This window comes from Ursus maritimus, unplaced genomic scaffold (genome assembly GCF_017311325.1).
Source record: "Ursus maritimus isolate PB19 unplaced genomic scaffold, ASM1731132v1 scaffold_24, whole genome shotgun sequence".
Taxonomy (NCBI): Eukaryota; Metazoa; Chordata; class Mammalia; order Carnivora; family Ursidae; genus Ursus; species Ursus maritimus.
Genome location: NW_024424897.1, coordinates 24,241,052 through 24,251,072, shown reverse-complemented (window position 1 = coordinate 24,251,072; position 10,021 = coordinate 24,241,052). Strand labels below are relative to the sequence as shown.

The following is a 10,021-nucleotide window of genomic DNA, read 5'->3' as shown; positions in this document are numbered from 1 at the left end:
AGGCGAGGCGCCGCGACTCCGCGCGGAAAGCAGAGCTAGGCGCACGTGGGAGAGGAACTGCTTTTCCTGGGCTGGGTCCAACGGTGCCTACCGCTCGGCTGAGGAGCGAAGAAGGGAAGGGGAGCTGGCTGTAGGGGTGCGTTTCTGCAAATCTCAGGGCTCAGCGCCCTGGAGGCACAGCCCTGACACTTCTGGGTGTGTGGGCGGGGACTCACGCAGAGCCCCGCAGCCGCTCCAGCGAGGGTGCCCCCCACCCACGCTCCTCCGGAGGGATGCGCTCCTTCTCCCCACTCCTCCCCTCGCTCCCTGCGCGCAACCCCACCTTCGCTCGCTCTCGGGGAGCCTGCGGGGCAGCCGGGAGGCGTGGCCCGCGGGCGGCCCGCCCCTTTGATGTGCGCCGGCGCCGCTGTGATTGGACAGTCGCTTGTGACGTGCGGGGACTGCGGTGGGCCCGGGTGCTGCGGCAGCCGCAGCGCCAGCCGCGGCTCGGGCTCCGGCTCCCGGGCATTTAAAGGGGACGCGGCGGCGGCCCGGGGGGATGGGGGGCAGGTGGAGGGGACGGCCCAGACGCACATCATCCACGGCCCCTCGGGACTGGAGGGACTCGTGAGCCGGAGCCCAGAAATCCGGGGGTGGATAAGACACCGCGTCCCCTCCAATTCCCGTAAGCACCCCTTGCCCCATCCTGCGCCCAAATACCTCAGGTAGCCCCTCTCCCCCACTCTTTACACTCCAAACTAAGCCGGGACAGACCTCTGCCGCCGCCGCTCTCCGCGTGAGTCCTGGGCTCTCCGAGGTAGGGAAGGGCTGGGGTCCCAGCGTGGGGTGGGGGCTGTTTGGAGTTTGAGGGCGCTCCTTCACGTGTGTCAGTGGGGGAGTCCCTGGAGCGGAGAAATGAGTCCTCCTCCTTTCTCCTACCCCGGGAACGTGGCGTCCGGGTATCCCTCTGTCCCCGACTCGGGCAAAGCGAAGGAATCTGTGCTCACTTGCTCCCTGCCACCACCAGTTCCCTGGGCTCCCCGAGCTGCGCACCCCCCTGCCCCGCATTGGAGCGAAGCACCCGCCAGCTGGGGGTATGCCAGAATGCCTGCTTTCCAGCCACCTCTAAAAATATCTCTTCCCCCCACTCCACCGGCAGCTGCCACCTCCCTGTCCACGGAGGATCCCCTTCCAGCTTGTCCACCCAGGCAGGGTGAGCCCAGCAGGGACTCCTGGTCCTAGCTTCTTCACTGACACCAGGGCTCCAGGTCCTCAGGGCCAGGTGACTCACAGCCCAGGGGGTCTCCAGGGCAATAGGGGGAGCTCTGGCTGCAACTTTGCCAAGAGGCACCAGGGACTCCTGAGTTCTAATCCTGCATCCGATGGTGTGGGACCCCCAGGATGTTAGCTTAACCTCTCTGGGCCTCCGTTTTTCCTATTTGCTGCTGGTGGTGGTGAGAAGGAAGTCTTGGGGAGGGAGAAAACTTCAGCTTAGTTGTGGGATCCAGTTCCTAGTGATTGATACAAGAAGACCTGGTCTTGGGCAGGGGGCTTGTAACTGTGGTATCTGCAGGGTCCTCGCTCCCCACCTCCATCCCTATCCTCCACATTTCCAGGGGAAAATTGTCCCCGAACTGTCCCGAGGGATCCGTCCCCTCATGAAGCGGGTAATGGCAAACTGTCTCCCTCCCCCATCCCCATTCCCACAAATGTCATCTGAAAGCATTTTTGTCAAAGGCAGGAGGAAACAAGGAGGAATCCAGTGATCTGATGTGGAATCAGGGAGGCAAGCACCACTTTTAGGTGGGACTAGAATACGGACTCCCTGCCACCCCAAAGAAACCCCTCTCTCCTCTCTCTGCTCTAGCCATCTGGAGAAGCTCAGAGATCCTGTCCCCCCTTTCTCTAAGGGACTCTTTCTGGTGACCACAAAAGGATCTGGTCACTTAGGACAAAGCTGCCAGAGGTGAGTAACCTTTCTGAGCGTCATGAGAAGGCGATGCCAATGGGGCCTGGGGGTGTCACTGATCACTGTGGGGTAAGGGTGGGGTGGCGGCACGGCCTTCTCTTTCTGAGGGAAGAAACTCAGGATGCCTGCCTTTCTGCTCTGGGGACTAAAACAAGGGGAACTCACTAAACAAATGTTGAACCCATTTCCCTAAATAGTATTATTAGATGAAAAAAATATAACTAAACTATGTCTTTTGCTCTAATGAATGAGAAGTTTTGTACATAGTTGAAAATCAGTAGACTATTCCACCAAATTTTTTAAAAAGATAAGAAAAACAAGGGCAAAGCCAGGAGACCCTTTTCTGTGGGATGAAAGTTGGTCTCTGGGTGGCTGCTTGGAGAGCCTGTGCATCTCTCTGTCTCCCTCTCGCCTCCCCGAGCCCCACACATGTCTGTGTGCACCATGGGGTTGCTCGCTCTTATCACAGAACTGGCATCCCCTGACCTTTCTCCTCAAATCGCAGGGCCTGGGGGCAGACTTGCGCTATCAGCAGGATCCTGGAAGTTTGGAACTCCCTCCAGATAGGGCCTGGGAAGAGCCCTCCCATCCTCCAAAACTTGCCATTCCGGTGTCCCTGTGCCTTCTCTCCCATCTTCTCCTAGATCCCTCCCCTGGCCCCCACCTTTTTCTGCCCCCTGCCCCATTCAGCTTTGGCCACCTCCCAATTCCTAGATTAAAAGTTCTCCAGGGGAAAGGCTGAGACCCACTTCCATCCATATCAAAAGGGCTTAAAGGCACGTCTGGTTAGGGCGTGGCGAGGCGGTGGGGTAGCTCCAGGTGGTAGAGGCCCTCCCTCTGACCTATGCCCTGTTCCCGGGAGGTCTCAGTCGTCTGTCTCGGGGCCCACAGCTTCTCCCTGAGGGTCTGGGATGGTCTGGGGAGAGTGTCACCTTGACAAAGTCAGGGGTTTCCAGTGTCATCCCCTGTCACCACCAGAGGGCAGCAACCAGCCAGGACTTTGCTCCTTTCCTGGTCTAGTCTCCTGGTTCTTAACATCTTTCCCGATGTGTCCCAGCTGCTTCTAGTTTCCCATTCAACCCCAGAGGTGAGGGGGAGGGATGGGGCCTGGGGAGGCACTGGGAGCTGCAGGCGGTGTCGTCTGTAGCTGAGTGGTGAAGCCCCCCCGAAGCCAACCCCTGTCCCCAAAGCCAAACAGCAGAGCCCCGCAGAGATTTCACACTGACTGCCGGGCCGACTGCCAGCCTCTGACAGCACCAGGGAGGCCAGTCCCAGATCATCTGTGATGCTCAGGGGTCCCGGCCCCCAGCTGTGGCACAACGAGCCCTGTCATCTGCCCCTTCCCTTTTAAGCATACAAGGCTGTGGCCCGGTGTGCATGAGCCAGGCTCCCTGGGGACACAGCATAGCCTCCTGCAAGTTAACCTCTCTGGGTCCTTCTCATTTCCTGAATTCATGGGACTGCGATGAGCCGCGGGAGAACACCAGTGCTGGGGATGTGTAAACCATGGCACAAGAAAGGGGCCGGGATCATACTGGAGGAAAAAAAAACACCGGTCTCAGACCCTAAGCTCTGGTTTTGAGATCTGGCTTTCCCACTTAACCAGACTCCTTGTGGTTGTCAGGAGCTCTGGACGACGGCTGGAGGCCGACAGAGTCCCGCCACGTGGTGCCCAGGGTGATGCACTGAGAATGAGCGGGTGTTTTCCAGTTGCTGGCCTCCGATGCCTGTCTAGGGTAAGTGTGTCTCTCCAGGGGTCTCTTAGGCTGAGGCCTCAACCCCCTTCCCATCATGGGGTGGAAGGAGCCCTATCCAGTCCCTTTTTAAGGCCCACCCTCATCTCCGCTGGGCCTCCACTAATCCCTGGAAGCTTCCACCCCAGGTGTGGGGTCCTGGTACTTGACATCCTCAACTCCAAGGATCCTGGGCCACTGCGACTCGCAGATGGATCTCGATGAGACCAGAGGGTGACTCTAGGGATGAGCCTGAAGGGACAGTGCTGTTAGGGAGGCAGAGAGCTAGGTCCACACCCCAGCTCTGAAATGAGGAGCTTGGACTTGAGAAAGTTTCACAAGGTGGGCCAGGCCACAAATATCACTGGAATATCAGAGAACGAGTTAGGAAGAAGACAGGAGGAGAGGTGGTTCCTTCTGGACTGATCGAGGTGGGAGGCCAGGAGGGAGAAAGGCAGTGTGTATGGTGCGTATTCTAAAGCTGAACAGGATTTGCTCTCTGCCCCTCCACCATGCACGGCCGCAGAGGTGGCCCGGACAGGCTGCTGAGGGCTTCCACGGCCTCCATTCGCTTGCTTTTCTTTGTGCCTCACACTTGCACTCTTGGCCACCATGCTCTCCCATGTTCTCTGTAGGTGGGACTCTGGCCCGAGGTCTCCACTTCCTGGAGCCCCCCATCCCCACTCTGTCCCCATGTGCAGTCTGTCTCCAGGCTCCCCTGGCATGACCTCCTCCTAGCCTCCCCCTCCCACTCCCTGCTTCCTCTCCCTCTGCCTTTTCAGCCACTGCTGCTCTCTTTCCTCTCCCTCACCTGTCTCCCAGGTATGTCGAGGCCTGGCGCGGGAAGCTCCTACCTCCCCAAGCCCCACTGCTTCTGCTGCCCGCTTCCTTCGGACTCTGGCAGAAACCCCACCTGCTGACGTGTTCCTCCCAGGGAACTGGCAAGTGATTAGTGATGAACTGTCAGCACAGGGCCCTAAAACTCCCTGGAGAAAGTGTCCCATCCTGGGACCCCTGCCCAGTGCCATCTGGCTGGAAGCAGCTCCCAGAGAGTCTTCCTGGGTCAACCCAGCGACCTGGTTATTCCAAGAACTAAGATCTAGTTCTCTGGCCAGTGCGGAGGCCCAGGCCCTCAGCAACAATCCAGGCCCGAGGACCTGGCATTCCCATCTACATGCCTTCGATGATACCAGCGAGTGTTCCCTGGAGCCTGGCTCCTTATTGTCCACAGTCCCATCAGCTCGGCATGGCCCAAAAAGGGAATGAGGAGGCTGCTTCCGTTGGGTGAATGCCTGGTTTCCCTTGCTTACGTTTGTTAGGGAAGAAGGGGGTGGAGAGGACTCCACATCACCAGGGGCCACTGGAAGTCTCCAGAACAGCCTAGTCCAGAAGCCTCCCCAAAGGGGTCACCCCTTGGAAGCTGCTGTTCCCGTCTGTTAAGCTGACCCTGTTAAGCCCCAGTGGCCCTAGACGAGAGTAGCAGAACAGGTGCCAAGGAAGCCCTTCTGGCTTCAGGAGGAGGACGGTCTTCTGAGGATAAACCCCAGCACAGTTCAGCGAGAGGTGCCCACGGGAGGGGCAGGAAGGCTGGGGTGGGGGCGGTGGCGTTGTGTCCTCCGCGCAGCTTAACCAGCCTTGGGTCCTCCTCAGGTCTTGGATGTGCCAGCGCCTCTGGCCGTGGCCTGCTAACCAGCCTCTCCCCGGCCGGCTCGCGCCGCGCCCCCTCTCGCTTGCCCCCTCCTCCTCCTCCTGCTCCTCTCCCCCCTGCTCCCAGGACGGCGGGATGGCCGCGCAGGGCGCGCCGCGCTTCCTCCTGACCTTCGACTTTGACGAGACGATCGTGGACGAAAACAGCGACGACTCGATCGTGCGCGCCGCGCCAGGCCAGCGGCTGCCCGAGAGCCTGCGGGCCACCTACCGCGAGGGCTTCTACAACGAGTACATGCAGCGCGTCTTCCAGTACCTGGGCGAGCAGGGCGTGCGGCCGCGGGACCTGCGCGCCGTCTACGAGGCCATCCCCCTGTCGCCCGGCATGAGCGACCTGCTGCAGTTTGTGGCCAAGCAGGGCTCCTGCTTCGAGGTGATCCTCATCTCGGATGCCAACACCTTTGGCGTGGAGAGCGCGCTGCGCGCCGCGGGCCACCACAGCCTGTTCCGCCGCATCCTCAGCAACCCGTCGGGGCCCGACGCGCGGGGGCTGCTGGCGCTACGGCCCTTCCACACGCACAGCTGCGCGCGCTGCCCTGCCAACATGTGCAAGCACAAGGTGCTCAGCGACTACCTGCGCGAGCGGGCCCACGACGGCGTGCACTTCGAGCGCCTGTTCTACGTGGGCGACGGCGCGAACGACTTCTGCCCCATGGGGCTGCTGGCGGGCGGCGACGTGGCCTTCCCGCGCCGCGGCTATCCCATGCACCGCCTTATCCAGGAGGCGCAGAAGGCCGAGCCCAGCTCTTTTCGCGCCAGCGTGGTGCCCTGGGAAACGGCCACCGACGTGCGCCTCCATCTGCAACAGGTGCTGAAGACGTGCTGAGGACCGCGGCCTGCAGGGGGCGCCCGGGCGGAGGAGGGGGCGGGGTGGGGGGAGATCGGGAAAGACAAACCTAGTTTTATTACTCCCTTTTCCCTTTCGCTTTGGTATGTCCCTCCGGGAATTCCGGGCTCGTCCATGGGGGGCTGGGAAGGGAGGTCGGAGCCGTCCCTATCTATGCAGTTCACCCAGCTCGGCTACCTCCCCCAGTTCCACTGCAACGTTTAATCTGGAGTCTGGCCCCACCTAGTTGGTGCGCATACCCGGGAAGGCAGCGCGGTGTTTTCAAAAATCCTTGTCCTCCGAACTGGGAGGAAGGAGTTCCCGGGCGGGGGAGAAAGGAACATCTCCCACCGCTTTCACTGCTCCCTTGAGCTGCGGAATCTTCCCATCCCCTTTTCTTCTGTTAAGGGAACTCCTGTTCCGAAAGCCTCCCGGTCGCTCCGGAGTCCCAGCGGAGAGAGATGAAGCTCTCTACCGACGGCATCAGGCCTAGGTCTTGCTTCACCTACCGCGTCTCCACACTACACTCTTTTTCTTCTCGCCTCCCTCCCTTCCCGCGCCCGATCCCCCCACCCCCCACCCCCAGCCCCGCCAGCATCCCCAAAGGAAAAAAAAAAAAGCCGGAGGGAACAGTCGCCTCCTGGTGGTGGAACGAGGTAGCACACTGTCCGGCTCGAGTCGGTCCAGCCTGGGACCTCGCAGCGCGCGACGGTGTCTCCTCTCACCCCAGCCTCGTCTATGCAGCAAGAGACCAGGGACTTTAGCAAAGTCGCCCCGCGGGCTCGGCCCTCCGCGCCCCCCTCCTCCCGTATGGAACAGAAAGCCATGATGTTTTAAAGCAGAGCCAGCGAAAGTCAAGCCCCTCCTCCCTCTTCGATGTTTTAGAGCTATAAAGGAGGTGAAGGGGGAAGCGCTGACTCAGATCTCTCGCGCCGATGTTTGCGGGGTGAGGGTGAGGCGATCCCTGCCCTCAGAGAGCCCGACGTAAGTGGAGGAGTTGGTCCCCGCCTCTGGAGAGAGTGCCCCGCTTGAGGAACCCAGCTTTGTGGTCCGTCGTTGGGGGCCTCCGGCTTCTAGTGTAGAGACTTAGGACGGAAGTGATGGGGAGAGCCAGCTGCCCTGGCGGGCAGAGGGGCTCAGTAATTCACAGTAGCCATTCACTCCCTCCTCCCTCTCTGGCCCCCCAGCCCGGCAGGGCAGTCACCAGGAGGTCATCAGAGATTTATTCCGAGTTGGCACTTGGCAGCTGGAGACCCCATCCTGCGTGGAGTAGGGGGTCCTCTGTGGACAAGATGAGCAAACTCTTTGGCTTCCAGTTCTTTCCTGCCTGCAGCAGGGCTTTGGGTACATCCTCTCTCTCCCCGGGACCCCTTCCCACCAAAACGAGGGGGAGGGATAGGCCCAGCTCACAGAGCAAGAGGAGGGCAGGCCTAGGCCAGCCTTGAGTGTGGAGCTGGCTTTGTGCTGGAGCTCGAGGGGCTCGCGCGGTGCAGCGCCTGGGTCAGGAGCTCAGGGAGCCCCAAGCTGTCAGCAGCTGGGCTCCACATAGTTCCCCGGAAAGAATCCAGTCCCTTCCGAGCTGACACCCTCGCACCAGCCGTCTGAGTAGCGGCGTGTGATGCAGATGATGGTGCCCTCGGAGAAGGAGAGCTCGTTGTCCTTCTGACGGGTGTATGGGTACAGGGTCACCACTGCGGGGCAGGAAGAGAGATGGCCATGAGATGTGCCTCCCGGCCTACCATGGGGATGCCAGGGAACACCTAGGGGGCGGCTGCGGGGAATGTGGCAGGGGGTGTGTGCTCCGAAGCTTCGGGACCCCCTCCCCAGCTGCGTTTAAGAATATACTCAGTGCCAGGCCAGCTGCCTGTCTTTCCAGCTCGGTCACCACCCTGGATGAACATTTGGTCAGTTCATCAGAATGGGCGGGGGGGGGGGACCCCTAGTCCCAGGAGTCAACGCACCTTTCTCCAAGTATGCGGCAGGGACCCAGCTAGGCTCTTCGGGCCCAAAGTCCGGTGGGGGCAGAGGGGGCAGCCCCAAGTCATCCGTATCCAGGGGTGGAGGAGGGGGCAGGTCCAAGGGTGGAGGCAGCTTGGGGGCTGGGAGGGAGAGGGGAAAGCCTGCAGATGTGCCCCAGGGTACCCCTCCAGTGCCCCCCCCCAGGAAACAAAGCTGTTCCAAGTCGGGGTTCGGGCATCTACCCATGTGGTGTAATCTTTTTCTCCAGCCTGTTCTCCTGGCCCGGCATGGCCCTCCGCAAGGCGTCTAGAACCCAGGAGGTTCTCGGCAAACACATGTTGAGTAGTGTAGGGTAGTTAGGCTCTGCTACTTAGCCGGGTGACCCTTGGGCAAGTCACTTAACCTGTCAGCCTCAACTTCCATCTGTTAATCAGAGTGTGAAGCTCCGCTCAGGGTTAAAGTTGAAGTGCGAAAACCGATGAGAAGCTTGCGCAGGGAGCCTGGCATAAAGCAGGCGCTGAGTGAAGTTGTTCTCTTGCCCCTTTCTCTCCCGTTACCCCCTACCTTGGACGAGGTGTTCCCTGAGGCCGGCCGAATGGAGGGAGATGGTGGGCCGGAGTGGGGTGGGGAGGGGAGGAGAGACCCCGCAGTTGAGACCGAAGAGGGCGGAGCTCCTTACCCGGCAGGGGCAGGGACAGTTCCTCCAGCAGAGGGGGCGGCAGGAAGACCTCGGAGGCGGGTGGAGGGGGTGGGGCCGTGGGACTGGGGAGGGGTGGGGGTGGGGGTGCTGCCTGCCCCTTGGTTGTGGAGACCCCACCGACACCTTCGGCGCTGCTGAAGACAGAAAGCGGGGCTCGGCTAGGTTGGGGGGCACCTTCCCTAACTCGGCATCCCCCCACCGGCCCCGCCCCTTCAGTCGTGAGCCCCAGGCCTGTGAGGAGGGTCCTCCCCATCCTAGCAGGCACTCTGACAACTGGCAGGAGGCCCCCTCCAACCCCCACTTGGACTCGTGGGACTCACCCTGCCGAGGCCAGGGAAGAGGCCGATGAGGCGGCGGAGAGCTTGCCCTCGGGCACCACGGGGAGCTGCACCGGCTCGGGGATCCGCGGTGGCCTCCTGAAGGGGGGGAGGGGTGTCGTCAGTGGGGGGAAGGAAGGCTTTGGCGAGCCGGGGTCAGGTGCGGGGAGGAGGAAGTTCGGCCTCTCGGCGCTGAGGGTGGGGGCGGAGAGTTTCGGGATCGCTAGGCCTCACCCCAGGGTGGCGGAGGCCGGTGTGGCAGGCGCCTTGATGCTCTTTCGCGAGAGGGTCCCGGTCCGCGACAGCTGCGTGGTCAGATCCTGCGGGGGGCGCAAGGGGCGGGGCTGATGTCTACGGGCTCCCCAGCCAGTACCCCCCCCCTCGCCCGGTCCCAGAAAGGAAACGAGGGAGAGGCGGCCGCGAACTGGGAGGGAGAGCGCGGGGACAGCAAGTTCCCACTTCCACTTCCCAGCCCCCTCTCCCACTCCACCCGACCGCCACCCCCTCCTGCTGCCTCCTGGGCCCTGGGCCTCTGGTCCGCAGGCCACAGGCCCGACGGGAACCTGAAGCAGACACGGTCTGAGGCCACTTCCTCCGCACAGCCTAGCATCCGTACCTCGCCCCCAAAGCATCTCAGTGGCCAGCTTGGCGGTCTCTAATTCTGATAGACCCAAAGCCCAACGCGGGGCTGAGGAGGGGGGAGGAGCGGAGAGGGGGGAGAGGACCATCACACTTAGAAATATCCCACCTGTCATTTTGATGGGCCTACCTAACCAGTTAGGGGAAGCTCAGGACAGAGAGGGGAGAGCATTTAAAATGCTCGAATGGCTC

The 10,021-nt window shown here is 61.5% G+C and overlaps 2 protein-coding genes across 23 annotated transcripts in view; one reads left to right on the top strand and one right to left on the bottom strand.

Annotated features, from left to right (window-relative positions):
- The first annotated feature begins 410 nt into the window (after positions 1-410).
- Positions 411-7,124, top strand: PHOSPHO1 (phosphoethanolamine/phosphocholine phosphatase 1). Of its 22 annotated transcripts, none has more exons than XM_040640768.1 (6): positions 411-664; positions 1,007-1,073; positions 1,847-1,945; positions 3,573-3,684; positions 4,504-4,622; positions 5,332-7,124. In XM_040640768.1, the coding sequence occupies exons 4-6, from the start codon at positions 3,640-3,642 to the stop codon at positions 6,212-6,214; spliced, it is 1,047 nt and encodes a 348-aa protein (XP_040496702.1). In that variant the 5' UTR covers positions 411-664; positions 1,007-1,073; positions 1,847-1,945; positions 3,573-3,639; the 3' UTR covers positions 6,215-7,124. The 22 variants fall into 22 exon arrangements, 16 of the variants coding, with proteins under 16 accessions (XP_040496702.1, XP_040496703.1, XP_040496713.1 ...); XM_040640779.1 differs by lacking the exon at positions 1,007-1,073 and adding an exon at positions 1,139-1,192 and having other exon boundaries at positions 521-775; XM_040640778.1 differs by lacking the exon at positions 1,007-1,073 and adding an exon at positions 1,139-1,261 and having other exon boundaries at positions 521-775.
- A 250-nt stretch (positions 7,125-7,374) lies between these two features.
- The window catches only part of ABI3 (ABI family member 3), a 10,293-nt gene continuing 7,646 nt past the window's right edge, over positions 7,375-10,021 (bottom strand). The window contains exons 6-8 of the mRNA XM_040640786.1: positions 8,853-9,007; positions 8,176-8,313; positions 7,375-7,905 (exon numbers count right to left, since the gene is read on the bottom strand). Of these exons, the coding sequence (XP_040496720.1) occupies positions 7,742-7,905; positions 8,176-8,313; positions 8,853-9,007 (457 nt within the window). The 3' untranslated portion in view covers positions 7,375-7,741. The remainder of the gene's footprint in view (positions 7,906-8,175; positions 8,314-8,852; positions 9,008-10,021) is intronic.

Bases quoted from the DNA above. Each gene is read 5' to 3' on its own strand.
- PHOSPHO1 (XM_040640768.1), top strand. From the start codon at position 3,640: ATGAGCGGGTGTTTTCCAGTTGCTGGCCTCCGATGCCTGTCTAGG. The intron at 3,685-4,503 runs GTAAGTGTGTCT...CCTGTCTCCCAG, and splicing joins GCCTCCGATGCCTGTCTAGG to GTATGTCGAGGCCTGGCGCG. The intron at 4,623-5,331 runs GCAAGTGATTAG...GGTCCTCCTCAG, and splicing joins GTGTTCCTCCCAGGGAACTG to GTCTTGGATGTGCCAGCGCC.